Source organism: Alligator sinensis, unplaced genomic scaffold, assembly GCF_000455745.1.
Source record: "Alligator sinensis unplaced genomic scaffold, ASM45574v1 scaffold842_1, whole genome shotgun sequence".
Lineage (NCBI taxonomy): Eukaryota > Metazoa > Chordata > Crocodylia > Alligatoridae > Alligator > Alligator sinensis.
In genome coordinates this window covers 484,284-510,946 of record NW_005842295.1, presented here as the reverse complement: position 1 = coordinate 510,946, position 26,663 = coordinate 484,284, and the positions used below count along the sequence as shown (strand labels likewise).

Below are 26,663 nucleotides of genomic sequence, written 5' to 3'. Positions count from 1 at the left end.
GGGGGGGGGTTGGGGGGGGCGCTGTGGTTTGGGAGTGAGGGGCACCAGGGTGGGTGGGGTCTGTGGGTTAAGATCATGGAGCACAGGCAGTGGGTCAGGAGTGAGGGGCATCAGCAGGGACATGGGGGACTGCAGATTGGGAGTGAGGGGCACCAGCATGATCTGAGGTACTATGGGTCAGGAGAGAGGTGGGGCAGCAGCAGCAGTGCTGGGGGGATTGTGGCTTAGGAGCGAGGGCCAGAGGTAGGGCATAGGCACATGCCCCTGCCACAGTCATATTCTCCCCACCCCCCTGGCAAGTGTCCTTTTTTTTAAAACTGGAAATAGAGTAACCCTACTTCTGTATAACACAGACCATAGGGCTTCCATAAATTAATTTCTGGTTGAACTAGACACATATTTTAGAAAAAAAATCCAATTTTTATTTTACAATATATACCACAGTTCTTAGTAAATTGTTTCTGTGACTAATTAGCTGCTGTGTTAGAACTTCAGTCTTTATTCCTAGTTTAAATCTGTCTGTTATCAACTTCCATTCGTTGGATCTTTGCCTAGTGGAATGAAAGGTTTCCGATTACCACATTTCTGTTGCCTATATCAAAACAGGTAGTAAAGTAAACAACTAAACCTTCTCTTTGCTAATCTTAGCTAGCTGAGCCCAATCAGAAATATACAAAATCTCTATTTCCTAGTCCATTAATAAGTATGATAGTTCTTTTCTGAAACTTCTGTCAGATTATCAGCATCCTTCTCTAACTGTGCATACTAGAACTGGACATACTATTTAAGTAGTGATAACACTAGTACCAAATAAAAAGGTTAAATAACTTCACTTCTACTCAGAATACCTTTGGTGACACTTCAGAGGATCACAGTCCATTTGGCCAATCACACTTTGGAAGTTCATCTTCAGCTGATTGTCTACCCTGAACCCCGAGTCCTTTTTAGTCACTGCTTCCCAAGATAGCCCTCAGTTTGTTAATATGGTATGCATTCTTTGTTCCTAGATGTATGGCTTTCCATTTGGCTGTATTATACCTGGTTTACCAAATGCTACAACTTACTGCATTATCAATGAACTGTCATTTTCATTCTTGTAGCACCACCATGATCCCCACTGGTGGCCTCGCAGCTCATGTCCTGGCCTGGTTCTCTGGGTATCATCCCCCTTTTGCCCTCTTGTTTGCCATGCCTTGTTGGTATTATTTTACTAGGAGAAAGAGAAGTTGCCAAAGGTCCCAGAGGGAGCCCTTGTCTATTAGTAGTCAGGGGCTCCTCCTGAACCTTGCTGATCCCCACCCTGCCCTCAAACACTAGGTGGGCCCTCCTGGCCCATCCAGGCCCCCAGGGAACCTGTTGCTTTAAGGGCTATTTGTGGCGCTCAACCTCCCCTATAGCTACGCCCATGACTTGCAGATGTTACCGTTCAATCTGGCTCATAGGCGCTTTTCCCTAAGACAACACCAGGCCTCTTCAGCCCTCCACACCCTTCCTGAGGCCTCAGCTTCCCCGGCTTGTACCCCTTTCATTTAGCTGAGCCCTTTAGCTCAGGCCCACAGTGCCAGACCTGGCTTCTGGGCTCCAGCCCCTGTCTTGCCCTATCAGGCTCTGGACTCTTGGCCCTGGTTTCTACCCTCAAGCTCTGGTCTCAGGCCATTACTACTGTCTGTCACACCCAGGCATTATCTCCCTTTGCTGCTGCCAGTTATGGTTACAAGGAGAGCCTAAGACAAATGAAACAAAGAGATCTGGTTTAAAAGCCCTTTGCTCAGTTTGTTTTGCACTTGCTGGTACTTTGTCTCATCAACCTCACTATTTCCACAGTGTAGAGAAAGTTAGTTTCTACTTGTTTTGTGTATGAGCCTTTCACATGACAACACGAGAAAAAGCATTTTTAAAGGACAGGAAAAGGCGAAGTGTAAAGAAACAAAAATTAGTTGAGGGACTGAATGGTAGCAGTAGTACCAAAACTTATTTTGTTATGAAAAGTCCTTGATTCCTAATTAATCATGTTCCCTTTAATTTTACTCACTTCATCTCTAGCTAAATATCAAGATGAACTCAAATAGCACTTTGCCGTAAATCTGTACAATTAATGGCAACCACTGCAGGAGGAGGCATAAATTAGTGAATGACTGAGCTTTGTCTGAGTGTTCTTGAAAAACAGTTTATGGAAACATCCTTACAGAGGACTCCAGGATACAGCTGTTATCCTGGAGACTTTTATATAATTTATACAGAAACATTTTATACGAGTGTTTTGACTGAATGAAAAAAGTAGTAATCGTCGACAATAGCTAAAACTAGCAAAATATATTTTTCCCAAGGGTGAGTGATCTGGTTCCAGATTTGCACGGACAAAGTCATAGCTTCATCCTATTAACAATAACATACTGATAATGTTAACTCCTATTTAGATTAATGGGAAGCAGGATAATAAATCTCACTGGGGATAGTAACAAAGCACTTGTTCAGTAGCTATCATTCAGACATTCATTTTTTGACCTTTTATCTCTATCTGTTCAGCACCAGTGCAATTAATCCCCAATTCCAAATTAGGACTGCAGGAGCTGCCATAATATAGTCAGAATGGAGAGGCAACTTAGCCTTGTGATAAATAACTACTGATCATAGGGAAACCTGGGTCCTTTCCAGACTCTGCTGTTGATCTGCCACGAGATTTTAGAATAATCACCTTCTTTCTGTGTCTGCATTTTTGTATGTTATCTGTTATATGCTTTCATGTGTTTGTATAGTGCCTTGAGAAGCTAGGCCACACTGTTGTGTGAAGCCTGTAGGAGTTGTTGCTGCTCGTATTACAACAGCATGATAAAAAACTGGTCTTGTTAAATATTATCAGTAATGTATTTGGAAAGCTACAAACAATGCTAAAATACATGTTGGGGTGAAATCTTGGCTTCAGGGAAGTCAATGGAAATTTTGCTATTAACTTGAATATGATCAGGACTTCATCCTCAACCAGGATTTTGGTAGGAAAGTTACTAGATAAAAGATAGAAAGTTGCATTTGAAGGAATAGCAGAAAAGCAGATAGTTGCTGTAGATAAATTCAAGGAAAAAGGAGAAAAGCATTCAACAGATTATGGCATTTTTAACTAGCAATATAAGGTACTGAGTAGTTTGTTGTAGCATTTTAACTTTCGTTTTAATAAACTGATAGCAGACCTTGCACAGTGTACTTCCAAAACACCATTATTCTGGTAACAGGGAAACAGCCTGCCTACTTTTATTAAGTCTCACACTAACAGTAAAAACGGGGCTATGGACAAATCACATAAATCCATTAAGCTTCTTTAAAAGCCATAATGCTGGCAGTCACAACTTCCCACTGATGTGCATAGATACCAGATGTTAATACACAGTGCTCATGAACGTACAGTACCAAATGCTGACAAACAAGTGAAAATGCTAGGGTTCTTTGACTGGGAAAATGAATATTTTTCTCTAGTGATTTAAGTATTTATAACCAGATCAAAACCTCTGAAAAACAACATCCTGCTCCCACTACATATATTTTCATCTTAACCTTATACTACACGCAAGGACAGAGGTCTGCAGTACAGGGAGATCCTTTATGTTTAAGAAATTCCTATTGGGGTATGAAAGAGATGAGTGTGTGTGTCTGTGTGTTTATGCATACATTTATGCATATGCATGCACGCACATGGGGGAGGCAGAGCACTGGCCAGCCTCACAGTAAGGGAAATAGTGTCTCAAATATTTATAAATAATAAAAGACATACAAATATTTAATGGAGGAGAAAATATATTTTCTGATGCCAGAAGTTATGCTTGGAGTTAAGAAATTGAGATTTAACCTAAAAGGGGCGGGGGGGAGGGGATTTTCTTCATGTTCCCCTTTCAACTGAAATAACCAAAGAACAGTAGAGCAGGCAGCTATTATGTGGTACTAAACTTGATATGGCATGGATGTATATTTGATTGCATCAAAAAGTAACTAGATGTACAAAACCTTTATCACTGCTGGTCCTTTAAGGACTATTAAACTCAGGTTGAAGGTGGTGAGCACATTCTCATGGCTCTTTCAGTTACTACTACAACTCTTTGCTTTAAGCTTCTGAAGAGCCCTCTTGATATATCTGGATAAGACTGAATCCCAATCACTCCCCATTTCAGTCAGTGGAAAGCCTTCCATTCAGGCAGAGGTGGATCAGACCCTTTGTGATTAATTACTAAATCTATACATAATTTTCAAAACCTGACTGACAAGAAACATATTTACCATATTCAAGATGAGGTTCCCACCCCCGCATCCCCATTTAACATAAGGGGGGGAAAAAACCCTGTCTTGGATTTGTGTACCAAGATTGAGGCCAGAGCTGCTGCCACTGCTGCCTACCCAGGGTGGCTTGAGGTATCTTTTGTGGCAAGGAAGTGTTGAGGAGACCATGCAGTGCAGCGGCAAAGGGTGCACAGTGTAGGTGGAGTGGGTGGGGGAGACCACACAGTGAAGAGGCATGGGAGAGACCATGCAATGGTAGGATTGCTGCTGCAGCTCTAGCTCAGGCCCAGTCTGACCAGGGGCCAGAGCCAGAGCCATCAAAGGGTAAGTGGTGGCAGGGGGGACAAGTGGCAGAGGGAGGACAAGGGGTGGAGATCAAGCTACCAGTCCCTGCACCTCTGCTTTCCCTTCAGTGGTTGCGGGAAGGAGGGGGGAAAGGGAAGACAAATCTAAGAACTTCCAGCAATTAGATTCTATGCATGAAAAATTGAAACAAACGTATAATTTTCCTTAGAATCTAAGGTATAATCTAATTATTGGCAGACTGTCTTTCATTCAAAGTAATATTGGATTCAGGTAAATACGATAAGAGTGGATCAGAATCGCTTGTGGTTCACCTAACTCTGTTCTTGTTATCTTCAGTAGGATCTTTGGCTCCTACTGAAGTGAACAGCAATGCAGAGCACATGTAAATAATTTTCTGTATAGGTTCATATAACTCCTTCCTCACTGTAGGATCCTACTGTCTCCCAGTTCTGTATAAATAATGTGCTTTTTTCTCTTCCCCATTCTTCAGGGGATAGTTCTGTGTGTAGTGTATGGGGTTTGATTTCATAAACTATAGGTACACACTGCTGTCTGGTATTTTGGAATAGAAAAGGTAAAAAAAAAAAAAAATGTACCTTGCACTTGGAGCAAAGGATGCAAATCTAGCAGTGGTTCCCTAGTCATGTGGGGGTTTGTTCAACACTACCAAAAAAAGTCTCTCACAGACACAGACATGCTTTAATTTTGCAACAGAAGTTTCTCTGTATGTCACCACCTAAAGCTGATAGAGGGAGCTCCCCTATCTGCATCTTCTCATGCCACAGGGTGCATGTGTAAAGGGTGCCAGCAGCTGGGGGTGGGGGATGTGGCGGGCCAGCAGGGGGTGCTCCTATGCTGAGGCACTCATGTCACTGTGCCCGACCACCTTCCAAGCTCCAAGTGCCTCCCTGGGAGCGCCTCATGTCTGGCCGACCTCCTTCCTACCCTGGGGGTAACATCGCCACCACCCAGGGTCTGGACTGATCCTAGCTCTGTGCCCCCTGAGAAACACAGGCCTAGTAGCCCTTGAGGGTACTTGATCCACTTCAAGAACTTAGGATGCTTTCCTCAATCTGAAGCACAAATAGTGGTCTCCCTTAGTCAGCCGAACCAAGGGGACCCCAAGGCATAATCTAGACCCTTTCCCAATAAGTCTCCCATGCTAGGTACAAAGGAGAATTTTATTGGCTACAAGGAGTAGGTTTGGAATAGGGTACAGTGTAGAGCAATATCAGAGAAATCCCATAGAGCAAACAGGGTGGATAGGTAGCCTTTGATCACGCATCTGAGTTACTGAAAGCTATATATCTAGTTAGATCTCAGGTAGCTTGCTCATGAGTATCATCCAGAGGCAGGTGGAGATTCCCTCTGGAGGCAGGCAGGTCACTGATCATGAGTTTCAAGAGAGAGAGCAAGTTTCAGATGATCCCGCTTCTCTCTCTCAGTTTTCATCATGGCAACTGTCCCTCCTCCTGGGCAGTCCTTAACTTATATAGACCTTATGACCTCATTCATCAGGTCTAATGGAGGCCAGCACCTGTTGGTGCCAGCCAACCAATTTGAAATGCATCACTGATTGCCGGGTAGACTGGCAGGGTCTCTTGCCCCCTCCCAGTCAGGTTAGTATTGCTTAGAACAATAGGAAGTTTAAGCCCCCCACCCAGGTATGTGATGCCAGTCACGTAGGCAAAGGAAGCAGGTTTCCCCCCTCCCTCAGGAATGTATCCAACTCAGGTTACAACTCAGGGTCACCTAAAGAGATGGGATGTCTTCCTTCTGCAGTGACCATGTTAACCAAATTGTCACATAGCAGTTTTTGGGGAGAGACAGAGGTGACATTCTGCCACAGGGGAGATCCCCCATCCCCAACTTTTAGCACCTCCCAGCTGGGGTATGGACTTCTGAGGATTGGGGATGTTTCTGTGCTGGCTGGTAAGTTTAAAGCCCCAGCAGGCAGCCAATGTCAGGCTGCATGGTGAGGCTTTTCCCTGCCACACATTCAGTTTAAGTCATGATGGAAACATGCCATAAAGATGTTCCACATATCAGGCAACTAATTGCCTGAATATGTGGCATAGTTAATATTTATCATATGAGTAACAGGTTAATAGTATCATAAACGTAATATCTACCAGGACCAGGGCCATCCCTGGGGGGGATGCAAATTGGGGCAACCACCCTGGGCCCCACATTTTGGGGGGGCCTCGTGGAGCTGGATGGAGTGGTGGTGGCGACTCCAAGCCACCACCACCAGTTTTGTGTCCAGCTGCTCACTACCTCCTTCCCCCACCCCACTGCCAATGGTGGCAGCAGCTTCTTCGCATCCAGGATGCATAGAATCAGGGAAGGAGTGGGGCCCCACATGGGATGATTTTGCCCCGGGCCCCACACCCTGCTCAGGTTGGCTCTGACCAGGACACTAAAAATGTATTTACTGCTTACTCTGCTTTCTCTTTTACTCTGCTTTCCAACCTCTTCAAACTCATATGTAGTATCAACCCAGGAACTTTGTATGGAGAAGCAGTGGTGTAAATTAACCTTTAAACACACTTGACACTATTTTTTCCATGTATTTTTACCTCCCTAAGGTAAAGTGTAGTATTAGCCTTTCTTATATCCACACAAGTGTATTAAACAATAGTAGAGCTAGAGTTTAAACATAGCAGCTTTATATCATTGTGGTGTCCTAGGAGTTGGCCTTATTATTAGTTGGTAATCTAATCATTAATCACTGGATTTCCATGAAGGGGATTAAAAAATAAAACCATGTTTTACTCATCCTCTGGTGGTGAAATCTCTCCAGCATAAATGTCTTATTCTCTGAATGCCTTTAGCTGTATCTCACCTAAATCCAGAAGTGTGTTTCAGGGGGATGATGGAGCACATGTGCAGGTGTCACCCACCAAAAGTGGGGGAGATAGCATCCATGGATGTACCTGTGCATCAAGAATAATATGATCTGTAGAAATAAGATTTGTCTAAATAAGTAATATTCTGTAACATGACCATTGGCTAACCATGTAATCACGCATTGGCTAACCATGCATTTGCATTCCCACATTTACAGACAGGGATCAGCAGAGAAAAGACAGACTAGTAAAAGCAGTTGAAAAATATAAGAGGGAAATCATGCAAATCCTTTCCACTCCACCATTTAATGCCAGGAGCATTTCTGCACATCAGCAGAAGGTAAGCAATATTCTTAGCCCGTTATTATCCTGGGATCTGACTATACTTGCATTAAGAAAGCAGCAAATCACACAAAATGCTAAAAAACTTCCAATTAACTGGTTTTAGTCTCACACGATGGTATATGCCTCTAATGCAGCAGTAAAGGCAATTTTATTAATTAAAACTACAACTTTTTCAAGTTTCAACCAAACAACTGTATTTTGTTTACCACTGTTTTATTAAATTAGAAATAATATTTGACTTAAATTTTGCTTTTGTGGGTTTTTTCCCCTCTGAACAAAACCTGTTTGTTGCTCTCACTCTACAATTAACCTACATGCATGCCCTGAGTGATCTACTAGGCTTGTAGGCTTGCCATAAACTGTGATATGAAAACAATCGTGCTTTATGCTAGCTAGAACTCCCACCTACACTGTTGTTATCCTTACATAGCCTCCCTGCTAGCAGTATACATGTGTGCACACACACACGCTTTGCTCCTTTGAGCTAAGGTGTCTCATCAGTTTTAACTTGGATGAGAATTTTTAACCAAGAACTGCATCGGTCCTTGGAGCTGATCAAGTCTAATATTAATATATGAAAACAAAAAGCAGTATCTTGCATTTAACACTTTATAGAAAATCACCCACTTGAAATAATTTAACCATGTACTTACTGGTATTTCTATTAGGAACAACCTGTTTTGTAAGAAGAAGCTTTCAATGGATCCAAGTGTCAAGGGTTTCTTTACTGTATTGATTGAGATGCAATCCTGTGGCCTTTATTGCCTCATATTTCCCTTGTCGTTATTTCAGGAAGATTTTTTTTGTTAAAAATAAGAGACTCAAAAAACTGGCTTCATTTATCTGTATGTTTATCAAGTTTCAATTAACAGATGGCTCCTAGAGTTACATTGTAGAATCTAGTTCACTTGTGCAAATACAGTGGACCAAATCCTGATGTCACTAAAATAAATGGCAAAACCCCCATTGAGTCTGTGGATTTCACCCACCATGTCTTGAGTTATTAGAGAACATTTGGCTTCTGATTTTAATTTGGGACCCAGGAGTGCTAGTATTTACATACATATATATGCAAAAAAAAAAAATTTTTTAAGAAAAAAAAAAAAAGAGGGAATGATACTCACCTTGTTGGTGCAGCTTTAGTTGAAGGTCTGTGAGCTGTGTCCACCCGAAAGCACCATAAATGGGAACACACAGGAACCAAAGAAAGGAGGTCTTTTCCCTCCTGCTGCCAGACCATCATAATCAAGATCTTGGCTTCTTTAAAAGGCAAAGAGAACAAGCAAGGTACACTGCAAGCTCTGGAAGTGTCTCACAGAGGTTTTGCTCAAATTGCAAACTGCTGAGCTCTAGGAATCATTGATATCACTTTCAGAGCTACTGATGGGACATCAAGCTTTGTGTTAGAAATCTTAAGCCTCACACTGAGCTGAAACGGCTTTGATCCACTGTTTGACAACTATTTTGTTCTCTACTTTGCAGTTGCCACTGTCAGATAAGAGCCACCTGCACTTGGCATTTGTTGAAAAAGGATGCTCCATTACAGAAAGAGAACATCTCTCTTACATACCTTTCCAGAAATCATATTCAAGGATTCCATCACCAGTTTTGGCTGCAAGAGAGACCATACATGAAATTGTTCAGCAAGCATCATCTCAGACTCCTGCTTTTAGACCAACTCGGTGCAAGTTATCTTCACCACATAGACAGTCTCACTTGCATGTGATGGGTAGCAACAGGAAGATGACGTTTCAAGATTCTCATAAGAAAACATACAGTGGTGATCTCCTTGACAAACATTCAGACTGGTTCACAGAAAAAAAGCAACCTTTCACCCCCCAAATTTTAAAGACATCAAGTCAGTCTTCTCTTTCAAAGTACAGGTACTATAATCCTCCCCACAAAAAGATGAACCATTGCCAGGGAAGACAACCCCTTAGATCAGCTGCAGCATACAGTCAAAAGTCAAGCGAATTTTACAGGTAAAACACTGGCAGTAAAGAAGTGCTTATCAATTGTTTGCAGATTAGTAAGAAAAGCTTATGCAACTTTAGCAGTTCGCTTGCAAATACATACATCTCTAGCCAATTCTATTAATTTTCCTTTTCATCTTTCAGTTCCTTAGAAGAGGCACATCTGAGATCACATCCAAATTACTCTACATGGCAACTGCTTAAGGTTGTTGTATCCAATATGGAATGAAGTAAAAAAATATGGTACCAATATTTATATACAAAAGCTGTCTTCTTTCCATGTCCAGTGCCATTTTAGAGATTGATAGAAATCCTGGTTTTCTGTGTTTAAAAATGAAAATTTCTCTGATTAAGACAACCCAATATCCACACTTTTTTATTGATATATTTACAACTTTAAAGCAATTTGGAAACCTACCAGTGCCTCAATCATTATAATAAAATTAATTTGAACTATGTATACATTTTGGCTTTTGATTTTGGGTTATTTATCATGGAAAATTAGAGCTCTCCCTGTCCACTTCACTCACCAGGACATGGGGCCAGCTGCAGCTATCCCCCCTCACTTTGTGGCACTGAGCAGCCCTGATAGGCCAGTGTCCCTCACATGCAACCCACAGTCCCACATCCCTGCTGGTACCCCTCACTCCCAACCCGCAACCTCCTGGGCCTTCCCTTATTCCTGACCCACAGCCCCCCCACAGCCCTGCTGGTGCCCCTCGCTCCCTACCTGCTGCCCTCTGCCTCTAGCCCCTCAGGGTCAGAGGAATGGAGTGGGTGTGTGGGGAAGGTGGGGGAGTACAAGTGACATGGTGGGGGGCCTGGAAGGGGCACAGGTCATGCAGGAGGGAGCTTTGGGGGGCACAAACCACATGGCAAGGGGGGGCACGTGCTCCCCCCCAAGATTTCTGGGCCCACAGTAGGGCCAGACCAGCTCCAGAAAGGAGCTACCTCTGTGGCCCATCAGGTGGGACCCAGTGCTAGAAGGAGTGCCACATTGCCATTGTGAGCCACAGCAGCAGTAGTGCAAAGTTATACCCCCCCTGCTGCTGCCAGGTGGGCGGGGAATGCCTCAGCTTGGTGGCCACAGTGGTGCAGTGCTCCCTTTAGTGCTGGATCCTGCACACTGGGCCACAGAGGCAGCTCCTCCAGAGCTGGTCTGGGTCCACTGTAGCCCTATGCCCTGCACCCCACTGTGGGCACAAAAATCTCAGGAAGCACATGGCCTCCCTCACCCTCCCCAGCACATCAGGTGTGGGGCCCCCCACACCCAACATGTGGCCTGTGCTCCTTCCCCCCACCTCCATAGACTGCGGGGAGCTGCAGGAACTACTCTCCACCACTGCCTGGCTGCCACGTGTATGTGTGTGCACACATGCACATGGCGTCTCCTGTCTGATCACCCTCCTCCCTCTCCTCACAGTCCCTTGCAAGCTGGAACTGTGCCAGCCTGAAAGGGGAAGATGCTGTTTCCCCATGTTTTCTCCTGTAAAGGAGAAATTTGTGTTTTTCCTCAGTGAATGGAAAACCCAGATGCCTGTTAATAACTATGGAATTTAAAAGTTGTAATGGAAGAAAACCAACATAAAATTAAAGAATGTTGCAAGATGTCATACACATGGTTCATACATGATTGGAAAAGAATTTGAGAAGTCTAGCATGTTAGGTTAGGTAAGTGGCTCAGCTACTGTGCTGCATCCCCCTGGGAGGCCACCAGTCCTTTGAAGGGTGCCACGAAATGTAAGCAGATAAGTGGATAAGTTTTTGCCTGTCCTCAACCCTCACTGCCTGACCCCTCTGCAAGGAGGGTAAGCACTGCAATATATGAATTAGTTTTTGATACAATGTGTCAATCAATCCACAAGGTTTTGGAGGGGTGGCTTGAGTCTAATGAAGTTGAGAACCACTGAGCTAGGTAATGTCAATAGGCATCTGTTATTACAATAGAAATAGCTCAAAGAACTACTCTCTTTGGAAGACGCATATCAGGCTGTAATGTGTCTTATTGTGAGACATATAAAAGTCTCTTGCAAACTCTTTCCTACACTTATTTCAGCACCCAGAGGACAAAAGAAAACACTTTGTAGACAACTACACTTATGTTGTTTCCTTTGAAATGTTTTGAGGTCATCACTTTAGCAAAATCCTTGACCATCCTCACTTCTCTATGGTATTAGTCTTCTACCTTAGTGTTTGCATAATTTTTATTGTGTATGTTTATTTCTCTTTCTATGCACACAAAAACTTAGCTTAAATAATACATTTTCTCTGTACAATGCTGCTTATACAGATCATTTGTACTCATGGACTACATACTCACTTAGACGTCTATTGTCCATGAACTGGGCTGTTGCTTCCAGTAGGCTGCTTTATAAGAGCATTAGAATTACTGTAATCTTGACATGTTACAAAATCAGATAATTTTCCTTATGGGGTTTTTCATTGGCATTATAAAATGTTAATAAAGAAGCATTAGAAGATCTTTTTCCTTTTTATTTGAACATGGTAGGACCATGAATTGCGGTTTATCAAACCCCAAACACCACATTCTCCAAGCTCACAGCTTCAGGAAAAGTAAGTGAATAATGTGTTCTTCCTTTAAAATTATTTCTTATTACTTGTCCAATCACATGTGTGATGCTACATTGCCATAGCAACACACAACAGCAATGTAGCCTCTACACGTGACCCTGGTATAGCACCCCACTACGGCAAACTAGCTGCTAAAAATGTGCACCGTGCATATAGGGCAGTATGTGCTGTTACTACACCATGAGGTAGTGCTTCCAAAAGGAAGTACTAAATCAAAGCGCAGTAACAACATTGCCATGGTGGCATGTGTAGACACACCCAGTAAGAAGCTGACACAAAATTGAATCAGGGTTGATTAAGCACAAAGAAACTGGAATATTGATGATACAGGCATTTTGCTACCCATATGAGGGATTACAGGAACAGAGGACTAGAAAAGATCTCTTGGGCCATCAAGCTCAGTCCCCTGCAATTGCAAGAAAACACATCATAATAACCATCTCATAAATTTCTCAAGCTAATAAGAAATATATCATAATAATTATAGCTTCTTCCTATTGCTAGCAGTATTTTTAAATGATACATCAAAGGCCAAGAACTTCAACAGTGATTGGTAATATTTGGCTTTCCAGCAGTAGCTGTTTTAAGCGAGGTGGATTCTCAGATGCTCCTTTGGAAAATCAGGCCTCTTTAAAAGTGTACCTAAACTAGGCAAGACCCAAAATTATAGTTGTTACTGAAATTGATCTTTATTTGAATTAGCCTGATCCCTGTGAATTACTAGCCAAATAAAAACTTGCTGGGAAATTTCTTTGATATTTGAATCCTCAGGATTTCCAGAAAAATCAGACCTTAAGCAAGAGCGGCAAACATAATAGAGTCTCTCTTTTGAACATCAAAATCAGTGGTGTTGGACTCAAATAAGAGAACACTGGTAGTGGCCCAGGAAGAGCATCAAGATAAACTAAATCAAGAGACTAAGCAATAAAACTGCTGGCAGGAGCTGCTCTTCTGAAAGAGTTCTGGTTGAGTAACTTGAAAGAAAGACCCACATTTCAGAGCAGTCGGCCCACATGCTACACAGCTGCTGCAAACAGGACTATCTGGAGACTGGCAGCCAGAAAGCTATCTAACAGCAAGGACATAATCAAAAAGCTCTGTTTACCTTTCCATATCCCCTGGAAAGGAGGATATAGTATCCATGCTTTAAACTAGCAGACAACTTGATTTGGTGGAACACCTTTCAGTTTTCATTAACAAAGACTTTAGGGCATGTCTGCCTCAGTTACAGCATTAGGCAGCACCATACTAAGGGTATGAACAGGTGCTCATTTCTAGCACTAGAAAATTCTGGGAAATTTCTGCCACTAGAAATCTTTCCAAAAGAGAGAGCAGTACAGGCAGTACCAGCTTGTAGCTTCCTCCTCTCCCCTGCTCCCTGCACCTGCCCCAGACCAAGGTGATCCAGGTCTGGGGAAGACTCAGGGAGCAGCAGCTGCTTCACTCTTCCCAAGCCCTAGGAAGAAAGGAGCAGAGGGGAAAGGCTTCCTGTGCCTTCCCTAGACCAGGGTTCCTCTGAACTGGGGAAGCACTGGAATAGCTGCTGCTTCTCCCCTCCCGGTCTTTGGGAGAAGGAGAGCAGTGAGGCAATGCTCCCTACCCATTCCTTTGACCAGGGTTCCCCAGTCTCAGGAAGACTCCAGGGGCAGCAGCATCTTAACTCCTCCATGATTAGAAGTCAATCTGTGAGGAAATGCCCCACCTACCAGAGTCTGGGGAAGGAACCAGTGAAGCGTCTGCTTGATAACAGAGGAGTCAAGCCTACAGGTGAGGTGTTGATTCTAGTTGTTAACCTGGAAGATCTTTCTCCTGGATGGGGCCTGTTTCCTATGGGAGAAACTGAATGAACACCTGTAAACTGGCAATTTATACTGGGAGAAAGGCAATTCTCCTGGTAGAAACATAACACCTGTATGTGGCCTAAGACATGCCATTCTCACACCGCACATACCACCTCCTGAAACAGAAGTAGCATAGCCACCTCACTGTGGCAGTGCATATAGGCCAGTAGGCTCTGCTCCTCTGGTGTTGGGTGCCACACCTCACTAAGGCAGTTCACTGCTTATAGTTTGGTAGGTTGCAAGGTCAGTATGACACTGTCTTACCCTATAATGGAGCAGTGTTACCACATCCTTAGGGCTTATCCCTACAGGGGACTCTTCGCCTGGTTAAACATTTCTAGGAAGTGTTGGGTTAATTGCCAGAATTCTGATCACAACTAACCAGCAGGGTGGAGAAAGAAACATGTTCTGCATCTTGTTAGCAAACCTTGATTAAACCCTTCTGGGACCTTTCCCACAGAAACTCCATGACTGACCAATACAATTTTTCTTTGCCTACATCAATTCATTGCTCTAAACAAGCCCAATTTTCTCATCAACATTGTGTCAGCTAACTAACTCGATTCCTTAAAGCAATGTTGAAAACTAGTATTTCCTAATGAAAACAAGCTCTTAAAATGTAATCAGCAGCACAAAGTGACAGCCATCTTTAATTTTAAAAAAGTTATACCAGTTTGCACTCTAAGTTTGTTCATGTTCTATATGGGATAATCAGAAGGTCTTGTAGTGCCTGAATATTGTGATGATAGTTTATGCCATGTTTTTGTATAGAGAAGAAGAGTTGAAATACCTTCAGTTTCTTCAAGAAGTTACAAATGATATTTTGATTAGAAGTTGTTATCACAAGGAGTAAGTACTTCAAAGTTCCTATTTATTGATCTGAAAAACCAAATTGTGGCTAAATATATAGTGGTGAGCCTAAAGGCCTTAATGCTAATGTTGAGACAGACTCAACTTGTCCTTTCGAAGTGTTCTGTGGCTTTTACATTTTGCAAGAATGCCCAATAAAACACAAAGCTTAGAAATAAAATAAGAGGTTCACTGAAAATATTTTCTATTTCCTGATAATGTTGGGTAGAACTAAATAGATATTCTTTGGATCAAGTATCTCTATGAAATGACAATATACATTATTGCTATAAGTGGCCTGGATAAGTCTGGTTTTGATTAGATTCTTGGGGTTAAAAATTACACAGAACTACCTTGAGTCTTCCTCATCAAAATACATCTTAAGAAGGGAGCTTTTACTCTCAAAAAAATGAAAGGTAGAATAAGATTGTAACTCTGTAATGATGCTCTTTTCTTTAAAATTACAGTAGAGCAACTGCATTCTTCTGCTTGCTAAATAATTAATGAAGATCCAAAACTAATACACCGAGCCCAGTCAGGTACCTACCTGCATCTGCGTGGAGTTTTCAAGTTGGCTATTGAAATCGTGCCTTGCCTCCCACATGCACACATTCTTTGTAATGATATTTCTAATAATGAATGTTTTGGGAGTCCCAATAAACAATAATGCTCTGTTTGCCCGCAGCCAACACAGACGAGATAAAAAGAAATCAACATTGGTGTAGGTCTCCTCTCGATTATGAAATTATATTGCCTTCATCTTCACAGTCTCTTTTCTCTAAGGAAAAGAGAGCACAACACCAAACCGATAAAGTCTTTGAACTTCTTCAGATGCCATCTAGAGATAGAAGAGTTGCCAACCCCTGCAATCACCTACACTGATAGACAATTGGGACCACTCATTTTCATTCTAGTGGATTCCAGCCAAAATCCTTATGATACTTTTTAAAAACAGCAACCATAGACATCTGCAGATTTATTTCAGCATGATTTTATTCCTTCCTCATCAAGGATAAGTATAAGCAGTATAATTTCAATTCTTGTTTAAACATACTGTTGCCCACAGCCCATTTTTCATTTCCTAGAGAATTCATAGGATCATAGGCCTAGAAGGGGTCTTCTGGGCCATTGTGTCCAGTTCTCTGCTGTCACAGAGGGATCACTTCCTATAATCCCTACTCTTTATTTGTTCTTAAAAGTAATAAAACTCTTGTTAGTTTAGGAAGCTGTAATAAAATCATTATGCCAAGAAATATATTGATAAATCTAAGTAAGAACTGAGAGACCAAAAGAAATCTCTCCAGCTGCCACTAAATGAACAGAAAGGTTTAGTGCCTGAAAAACTCATTTGTGATTATCTTGGTTTGAATATTGGTCACAGAGTCAAAACTAAATTAATCTGCTCTGCTGTGGTTTTACAATACGGTTGGCACCAACTCTCTTTGCTAACCTAAGGAGTGCTTCCTCCCACCATACATAGTTATCTAGGTTTATGCCTACATTTGCCTGACAACCCTAAGGATTCAGGAATACAGAAGTTAATGGGACTGCCCTGGTGTTAGGCTCTGGGATTCCCAGTCTCAGCATTCCTGGCATTGAAGGACTGGGAGTTCTTGATGTCAAGAAGAGACCTCATAATAGAGCAGAATGTCATGGAAAAGGCCACAGGTCCTCTAATTTGCACAGGTCCTCTAGTGTAGCAAATGAAGCTACACTAACCCTTGAAAGGAATGAGAGGAGTACACATCGCACCCTGTAAAATGGAATCGCAGCAAGAATTGGTAGCTATTCCTGTATAAGCTTTGTGACTCACTCACCTAATGCCTGTAAAAGCAGACATCACTGCACAGCCTTTCTTCCCCTCTCTCTACCTTGCAACTCAAAACCACATTTGCCTGATTATGCTCTTAACGCACTATAGTTTGATGCAGGATGTCCATGCTGCACTCTGGCAGGGTGGATGGTTTTATGTGGACAGTGTTCAACCCCACAGTGATAGACAGTGCCAATGAAATAAAGATGATAAAAAGCCTTGAGCAGAGTCCAAATATTGTGCTGGAGAATCTCTAACAGCAAAATTTAAATTTCTTTTGAGATCCAAACTTCAGATCAATAACAGTTTCTGTTTTAAATCCCAGAGTTGAATTGCTAAATGGGTTTTAGCGACAGTCTATAAAAAGAACAAGTGGTAGCCTCAGTTTATCTGTTGCAGGATTAATATAATGAATACATATTTTAGAGCCTCTATTCATCTAGTCCAATATCTGTAAAGATAAAAACCTTAAGTGCCCTATCCAGCTCAGACATGCAGTATAATGCTTGAAGGATTCTGCTGAAACTGCCAGATCATTGCAGGTACATATTTTTCATGACTGTCTGGTTTCCAATCACTGGGCTAGAGCAAGATCTGAAATATGATTGCAGAACTTGAAGGTCTAATTTCCTTATCTAGTTAAGTTTGTATTTCTTATATGTCGGTTTCCATTAGTCTGTCTTCTACTTACCAATGGTCACAGCCGAAAGGGAAAATATGGAGGCAGACCATTCTGAAAGAATGTCTGTAGTAGGGAACATATTATACATAAGCATATCCTCAAATTAAGAAAGTTTTGACTGTAAACGTTCACCCATCAGTAGTTAACTAATCATGACTTTCAATAGATTTTAAGGGAAAGACCCTCCCTTTGCAGATTCCTCAGGATTCTTCTGTCTAATATAAGGTATTCATCTTTAACTAAGCAAGAGGACCTGGCTGGAGTTCAGCTGTCCCCTGACTAAATTTAGACTGTTAAAATTTGTGGGTAGGACTTAATAGGATAGTTCCAAATAACTTAGAGAGATACAGATTCAACTGCCACAGAAAAGCACAGAAAACCACTACCATCATATGATAATGGGGAGCACAGACATTTATATTTGCCATAAAGAGAGTGTAAAAGATAAAAGTCAACACAATTAAAAATCATAAAGGCAGAAACTGCTATTTTGGGATTTTCATTTATTGCAGACAGCCTCACACCAATTAATGTGTACACTTTGGAGTGAAGGATGTTAGACAGTGTTCAAAATATTTCAGACTTTTTTTTTAATGTAATGATAGCTTTGGTAGGAGTAGGGGACCTACAGCAGAAATGAAGAGTTAGGATGTATCTTCACTATATCTCAAAATTAGTAGTTGTCATTTGAAAGTGTATTGCTTTTTAGGGGATTGTGTTGGTTTGGAGGGTTTTTTTGTCTTGATGTTCCTTTTTGCTTTATTTTAAGGGCATTGGATGTTTTATTACGAATGCACATTAGAAGTAGAAGACATGACCTTGATGAGGTGAGCAAAAAATATCTATTATTAAATACTCTGTCACTTGCAAGAGCAATGTTGTACATTAATGCAGAGTAACAATTTATGCCACTGTTTTCTATACAATTTAAAAATAAGCTAACCTTGTTTCCATAAACAGCAGCACCCTTAGGGTGTTTTGCATTCAGAGCTAGCAAAGGAAGATGTTTATGTATGTTTATATGCACATTTCCAGATTCCAAAAAGTACTTGATGAAATACAGATTGGTTTAGACTGCATAAGGCATTTGTGCAAGAAACATTTGTTGCAACACATTTCTGCTGTTTCTGCCATTTTCTGTAGCAGAAAAGCAAGAGTAGATCTCGGCTCTGAAAGCCCTGCTGCTCTGAAAGTGGGTCAGTAGAGAAACCTCAAAGCTCAGCAACAAACTTTGAAGTTCCATAAGCTTCACAAGCCATTCCTTGAAGCATGTTGCGTACCTGCATGCACACTGAGCAAATCCAGGTGGCCACTGCTAAGCACCAGGAACGTCAACTCAGACAAGAGCTGGAAATTTACTTCTGTGCTGCTGGTGACCCCCTCAGTTCGCAGTCACCCAGCACAAGTGAATTTTCATTAGCAGAAAAATTGACTGGTAATGAACGTGGATTCATGTTGAAATTGTTTGGTAGACGTCTTGAGTGAACTCTCCAGTTAGGGAGCAATCAGCAAACATCGTCCTTTGTTCACGCAGCATCAGACTAACAGGGGTCCACATTTGGGATACTTCATCACTAGTGAAAGCTATAATCACAGCACCAGCTCTTATTTACTGCTTTTCATCAATAGTTCTCAAGGTTCTGTAGCCCCAATTTATAGGATGGGAAACAAAGGCATGAAAAGATTTAGGAAAGGTCACCTAGCAATAGGGCTGTGTGAAATGGGCCCTATTCAATTTGGATTCGGATTTGGTCCAAATTGGGGACAGTGATTCAATCTGTTGATTTGGATCACTGTCCCCAATTCAATTTAGCCGAACCCAAATCTGAAGCTTGATGCCAATTTGGCAAATTAGTGATTTGGACACAGGCACAGCTTTAAAAGTTTTTTTCTACATCCCTTGAGGTAGCAGCGCGGCTCATGATTGCTGCAGTGCTGAAGTGCCTGGAGCGTCCCACAGGAACACGGGGGGCTCTCCAGTCTGCTCAGCAGCAAACCCAGAAGTGGACCAGAAGTACTTCTGGGTCTGCCAGGGAGCATGCGGGGGGCCACCCCGCACCCTGTCCCTGGCTCGGCCATCGGCCGCAGGGGGACCCTGAGTGCCCTCCCCCCAGACCCAGGAGACACCAGTCGCGGGGGGAGGGGGGGGTGCTGCATGCTCCCCAGTGGACCAGAAAGTGGACTGGAAGTGCTTCTGGTCCTGTTCCAGGTTTGCTGCCAAGTGCACTGGGGAGCTCCCTGTGCTTCTGTAGGACACTTCATCTGCCCCAGCACTGCAGCAATCACGAGCCGCCTGCTACCTAGAGGTATGTAGAAAAAACATTTAAAGCTGTGTCTATGTCCAAATTGCCAAATCTCTCCAAAAATCAATTCAGAGAGATTAAACGGTCCTTTGATTCAATTCGGATTCAGAGATTCAGCCACCGAATTGGGCTGAATCTCCACCGAATTGAATCAGGGACCAAAGCTTTGCCTAGTAGGCTAGTGGACAAATGTGGACTAGAGCACTCAGTCACATTATGCAATGCAGATTAATAATAACGTGACCTATCACATGATGCATATAACAAATAGTTTAAGCAATAACTATGGCAACTAGTTTGTGAACAATGAGTTTCCTGTACTATGGACACACAAATAAATTTCAAATAATGATTGAATTAGTCAAGATGACAAATTGAAGCCTTCTTGGGGATGTCATAAACTCAAAACAGGCTTCCAATAATAAATCCCTTGTGTCTGTAAATGCCTCTATTACTGAACCATGCATTATTCCAGTTCCCTAATTCTGTTTGGCAATGGAAAAATGAAAAGTTGGTCCTGTGATTAGGACATGAGACTAGGACCCCTGATACATGGGTCAGATCCTGCTTCATAGACTTTCAATTTGGCTTTGGACAAGTCAGTCTTAGTGAGAGAGAGACACCACAGGATGGGATCAGCGACTGTGCCTATGTAAAACTCCTGGATTCTTAGCGAAGGCACTTAAAAACTAAATTGAAAAGACAGGAGTCATTAGGTTTTCTTGTACAAGGCTGCCAACACTGACCTGTTCAAGGTCCTTCTTCGTAGCAGTGCCATCGAGTGTTGTCCTTCAGGATCCAATGGCTGGTGGAGTTCCTGGTAGTCTTCTGCTGAAACATGTTGGAAACAATATTGGAAAGAATTCCCCAAAGTCCATCTATCTGCTCATTTGTCTCCCCTTCATTTTTGTTAGTGGATGGGATGTTCAGGTCTCAAGTGATTAGCAGAGTTTGAGTGGCTACATGTTGCCTTTTTCTCTCTCACTTTGATCTATGTTAACAGCACCAGAAGGCTGCCAATGGATGATTAGGTTCCCCTTGTACTAAACACAGTACAAACTAGAGCAGAGTATTTATCATAAGGTTTACTGGGAAGGATTACTTTGGGTGAGAAGTGCAAAACTTGAGCGTTTGTGGAGACACTCGCTCTGTGGATGCAGGGAGAGCAATGGATGCAGTATACCTTGACTTTAGCAAGGCTTTTGGTACAGTCTCCCACAGCATTCTTGCAAGCAAGCTAAGGAAGTATGGGTTGGATGAATGGACCCAGAAAACTAGCTGGATCGTGGGGCTCAAGGAGTAGTAATTAATGGCTTGATGTCTAGTTAGCAGCTGTTATCAAGTAGAGTGCCCCAGGGGTCAGTCCTGAAGCTAGTTTTGTTCAATATCTTCATCAATGACCTGGAAGATGGGATGGCATGCACCCTCAGCAAATTTGCAGAGGGCACCAAGCTAGGGGGAGTAGTAGATATGCTGGAGGGTAGGGCTAGGATTCAGAGAGACCTTGACAAATTGAAACATTGGACCAAAAGAAATCTCATGAGTTTCAATAAGGACTAGTGAAAAGTCCTTCACTTAGGATGGAACAATCCCAAGCATCGGTACAGGCTGGGGACCGACTGGCTAAGCAACAGCTCTGCAAAAAAGGACCTGGGGGTTACAGTGGACAATAAACTGAATATGAGCCAACAGTGTACCCTTGGTGCCAAGAAGGCTAAAGGCATACTGGGCTGCATTGGTAGGAGTGCTACCAGCAAATCAAGGGAAGTGATTCTTCTTCTCTATTTGGCACTGATGAGGCCACTTCTAGAGTACTGTGTCCAGTTTTGGGCCCCCCACTACAGAAAGGATGTGGACAAATTGAAGAGAATCCAGCAGAAGGTGACAAAAATAGTTAGGGGGCTGAGGCACATGACTTCTGAGGCGAGGCCGAGGGAACCAAGCTTATTTAGTCCGGAGAAGAGAAGACTGAGAAGAGATTCAATAGCAGCTTTCAGCTGAAGGGTGTTTCCAAAGAGGATGGAGCTAGACTGTTCTCAGTGGTGGCAGATGCCAGAACAAGGAACAATGGTCTCAAGTTGCAGCAAGGAAAGTTTGGGTTAGATTTTTCTCACTAGTAGGAGGGTAGTAAAGCACTGGAACAGGTTACCTAGAGAGTTGGTGGTACTGCATCCTTGGAGGTGTTTTAGACCCAGCTAGACAAAGCCTGGCTAGGGTGATGTCATTGGGGACGGTCCTGCTTTGAGCAGGCAGGTGGTCTATATCTGTGGTTCTCAACCTTATTTATACCAGGACCCATTTGTAAACATTGATGGGCAGTCCTGACCCAATAAATAGATTAAGTAGAAAAAACACAATTAATTTTGGTCCCAACATACTTATTCCACACTACAAGTCAACGCAGCTCAACAGCCTTCATTTTCAAGACAGAAATCAGCATCAACAGGAAAACATTAAAAGCAATATCAACACGTGGCCCTCCATTTCTCCCAAGTGATATTCATCATGTTGCAATTTGCCCTTGCTGGTGCCCCTCACTCCCAACTCAGAGTCTCCTGACCCTGCCAGTGCCCCTCAGTCCATCCCATACCCCTCAGCTCTGCTGATGCCCCTCAACCCCCAGTGTGGGGGCAGGGCATGGATGGGTGTGTGGGGCAGGGGGGTTGTGGGCCACAGGGGGACATGTGCCCCCCAGATTTGTGTGCCCACAGTGAGCTGCAGCCTAGGTGGACTGGCACAGGCAGGAACCATCTCCTCCACTCAGCAGGAGGGAGCTGACACAGGAGGGCAGAGCAGGGCAGTGAGACTTGTTGCTGCTGCCACCAGGACCCCTATGCCAACTGCACCATCAGCAGTGTGGGGCAGAGGCATACTGCCCTCACCTCCTCCTGCCACCAACCACTCCCCTCAGGCAACAGGTCTACCCTGCCACCATATCCCAGTTGCCACTGCCACTCCCCTCAGGCCACCCACACTGCCTGCAACTCCACATCCCCTCTGGGGTATAGCCATGGCCTGAGGAGAGCTGCAGTGGTGGCTGGGCCAGGGCAGCAGGGTAGAGCCAAGGTGCGAAGGGAGCAGCTGGCAGTGGGAGGAGGTTCAGGCAGCATGGCACCCCCCCAATTCATTACTCCTTGCGCTACTGGTGGTGTGGCCGGTGCAGGGGTCCCAGTGGCAGCAACGAGTCTTGCTACTCCACTCTGCCCTCCTGCACTGGCTCCAGCCTGCTGGGCTGTGGAGCCAGCTGCTGCCTGTGCTGATCTGGCCAGGTTGCAGCTCCGTGCTCACTGTGGGTGCACAAATCTGGGGGTGCCCCCCATGCCTTACCAATGGGTTGCCTGTGTTCCCCCACACCCAACATGTCATCTATGCCCTCACCCCCACCCCATAGACTTACCTGTCAGGAACTGATCTCCATGCTGCCTCACTGCCACATGCAGGTCCACACATGCATGTGGTGCCCCCTGCCTGATTGCCCTCCTCCCGCTCTCCCCAGCAGCCACTTGCAGGCTGGAACTCTGCCTGCCTGAAAGGGAAAACCCACAGTTTCCCACATTTTTCTTCTTTAAAGGAGAAAATCCATGATTGTTCATGATTCTTTCATATACTCTTGGGCCGTGACCAGTGGGTTGAGAAATGCTGGACTAGATGACCTGAGGTCCCTTCCAACCCTAATTTTCTATGATTCTGTGACAGTCCATGGTCCAGGTCTCTGTTCATAAAAAACAGTATTGTTGTTGTGTGTCCCTTTTTTGTGGGGACCACAACTGTGCAGTTATGCATTGTTGTTCAGCATCCTCATCGATGAGAAGGGAGTAGATATGTAAAGATAGACATTGATATTGGCACCACTTACCTAGGGAACTTTAAGGGCAAAAACTGTGACACTTAAGAAGTTTACACAGTAGCTGAGCAGGATTGCAACTTTGGACATACACACCTAAACACCACCTCAACCCCAGCTTAAATCCTTCTTCTTTTTTTTTTTTTTTTTTTTTTTAAAGTCTGCTTCCAGACATTTTGAAGAAGGTTCAGGGTTGTGAATCAGAAGCAAAAAGTTCTGCTAGGTAAGGCACCATGGCTGGGGTGGATTTCAGATGTACCCCTATTCTCAGCATTCACCATTGCCTAGTTCAAGTGCAGTGCTCAGCATGGTGGCTTTTGAGAGTCCCATTGTGAGGTTCCTAACTTTCCCCAGGTATTGAACAGTGAAATCATCTCTCTAACCCAGGTTTGTGAACTGTCCTGTGCAAACCAGATCCTTTCTGTGAATCTGCGCAATACAGGGCATTTTGCAGGGTTTAATGACCAATGGGAATAAATAGCTTGAGGCTTAAGATTTCATAGTTTAACTCACAAAGTACAATGGATTCAGATGGAGTCTTCATTTTTACTAGCACTAGCCATTTCAAAAACAGAGTCATCTTTGCTTGCTTGTTTCCACAGTATAGTGTTGATGCTTGGTGTTGTACTCTCAAACAGAAGACTAAGTGGGAGTTAGTAATGTGCCCTGCATGATGATTAAATATCAGTTTAAGTGATTATAAATTGGGATGTGGAAAGCTATTTTGTATCTTTTGAAGAGCTTCAGTTAGAACAGAAGAGGTGTTTTTGGTAACTATAGTAGATATTAGCCTGACTGACAATCAGTAGGCAGGGAAGAGTGTACTAAAGAACAATCTGAGCTAAAGTAACTGAACTCTAGGTGAATATCACAGACAAAGGAACTTTCTGAAATGATGCCTTAAATTGAAGAGATCTGTAATGTACTTATGACTGGATCATACCGAAAGTATTTCGTTAAAGTCCAATCCTGCGAATTTCTGGTGCCATACCTTTGATATTAGGATGCCAGAAATTTGATGGTGCCTGGTTCATCATAGAAGATGCCTAGCAGTTCTAAAATCCAGCAGATTATTACTGTATCCCATCATAGCATATTTATTATCTACTAATTTACTGACCTGTACCTTGGACCAACGTTTAGATATGGGCATCTTCCTAGCTAAATGATATTACTTTGTGGCAGCTCAAAAAAGAGCAACAACCCACAATAGAATGGAGGAGGGACTTGTATGGACCTTTTAAAAAAATCTTATAAAGTAGAGGTTGGCTGAATAATGACTAAAGGAGAATAGTCATCTACAGGAGTCTAAAGGCTGTGAACACCAAGGGTGAGGACTCGTTTTAAAAAGTGCAGAAAGAGTTCTAACTAAGGAATGAATGGGCTGTCTGACTACCAGGAAAAGCTTGATGATGCAAGGTATGTGCAGGTGTTACACTTAGATCAATCTAACTAGGATTAGGTTGATCTAAGTGCCAAACTGTATGTACAGTCAGGGAGTTCAGATCATGAGAAGAATCTAACTTTCTAACAATCTAACTTTGTTCACCTAAGGAGGTGCACTGCATAAATCAAGCTAATCCATGCCTGATCTAACCAAATGCATATACAGTTTCAGAGCACAGCCCCAGAGCTGGGAAAGCCCAGCTGCTTACCTCAGCCCCAGGCCCAGAGACAGCCTCCTACCGTGCCGTCCACCCTGGCAGAGCTATTTTTAGCCCTCCAACTTCCCTACCCACAAAGAGACAACCCCCTCCACCAGCCCCTCTGATCCTACCCAAAACCCTCCTGTGAACCCACAAGTGCCCTCTCCCCCCAGACTGACTTGTATTACATTTCCAGCACTGTCCCAGCACCAGTGAGTGTGTGCAGAAGCAGGGACCCGATCTACAACCATGTGGCTTAAAGTAAGCCCTGTGATTATAGGTCAGGTCCTGCAAACTTACGCCTATGGCCATGGTGAGATTTATTAGATAGTGTAATAGCTGATTGGCAGAAGGGCCCTGTCACTCACCATTTGCTCCTGATGGTCGGGAGGCAAAAACTGCAGTTTTAAGCCATGGCTTTTGCCTCCCATCTGGTCAGCAGCAAGCATATTTAAAACTGCAGTTTCCACCTCCCAGCCATCAGGAGCAAATGGTGAGCAGTGGGGCCAACAAGGCCCTTCTGTCAATCAGCGGCAGAGGAGGGCATGGCAGGGACTTCAAAATTAAAGGAGCCACCGCACCATGAACTGGGCCTGCAATTTAAACCAGGCTGTACCTACGAGGTCCTTTCCACTTCCAGTTTCCGGTTGTCTTAAAACAAAGCATTTGTGTTCACGTACCATTTTCTTTCTGGCGTGGGCAGAAAAACAGTAGGATAAAAGCAAAACAACTTCCCAGAGGACATTTCCAAACTCAAACTGGAATGCTGAGCAACAAGCATTTATAGTAGCAGCAGTTGGTCAAAGCTGCTTGTCTTCTTACCATGCACAGCTTTTCCAGTTATTTTTTTCCTCCCTGTTCCTGCTGGTAGCAGTATATACACAACACGGTGGGTGTGTCTACACATGCATTCATGCATTTACGAGATACTAAATAAATGTGCATTAGGTTGCGCTAATGTGCAGTGGTGCAAGCGCATGCTTTTTAGGTAATGCTTAATGTGCAGTAGCCTATTCCACTGTGCATTACTGTATTAACACATTTTTATGTGCTGCTTTAGTAAAACAGGCTATTGCACATTAAAGTGTACATGTAGACATGCCCAGTATCCCAGAGCTAAGCAGTAAAGCAGTACACGCACAGTGAGCTACAGGTACTGAATGCATCACTGGGGAAGTTAGATGTTTTGCTGGCTTGGCATTTTATTCCTTCACATTTGTATCACTAGCCTCAGATATTGCCTAGCTATTCAGTCTATAGACTATTCAGTCCCAAAACGGTCTCTGCAGAGAGCAAAACTATAGCCAATTTAAAGGAGGCCACATACCTGAGTGGATTTTAAGGTTTATTCAAAGGG

The 26,663-nt window shown here is 43.2% G+C and overlaps 2 protein-coding genes across 4 annotated transcripts in view; both read left to right on the top strand.

Annotated features, from left to right (window-relative positions):
• The window catches only part of LOC102385443 (spermatogenesis-associated protein 7 homolog), an 86,285-nt gene extending 76,183 nt beyond the window's left edge, over positions 1-10,102 (top strand). For all 3 annotated transcript variants that reach the window (XM_006028205.2, XM_025209576.1, XM_025209575.1), the window contains exons 5-7: positions 7,637-7,758; positions 9,246-9,745; positions 9,881-10,102. In XM_006028205.2, the coding sequence (XP_006028267.1) occupies positions 7,637-7,758; positions 9,246-9,745; positions 9,881-9,965 (707 nt within the window). In that variant the 3' untranslated portion in view covers positions 9,966-10,102. The remainder of the gene's footprint in view (positions 1-7,636; positions 7,759-9,245; positions 9,746-9,880) is intronic.
• A 1,971-nt stretch (positions 10,103-12,073) lies between these two features.
• LOC112551021 (spermatogenesis-associated protein 7 homolog) overlaps positions 12,074-26,663 on the top strand; it is a 39,118-nt gene continuing 24,528 nt past the window's right edge. The window contains exons 1-4 of the mRNA XM_025209557.1: positions 12,074-12,127; positions 12,246-12,310; positions 14,941-15,018; positions 18,283-18,340. Coding sequence (XP_025065342.1) covers positions 12,074-12,127; positions 12,246-12,310; positions 14,941-15,018; positions 18,283-18,340 — 255 coding nt within the window. The remainder of the gene's footprint in view (positions 12,128-12,245; positions 12,311-14,940; positions 15,019-18,282; positions 18,341-26,663) is intronic.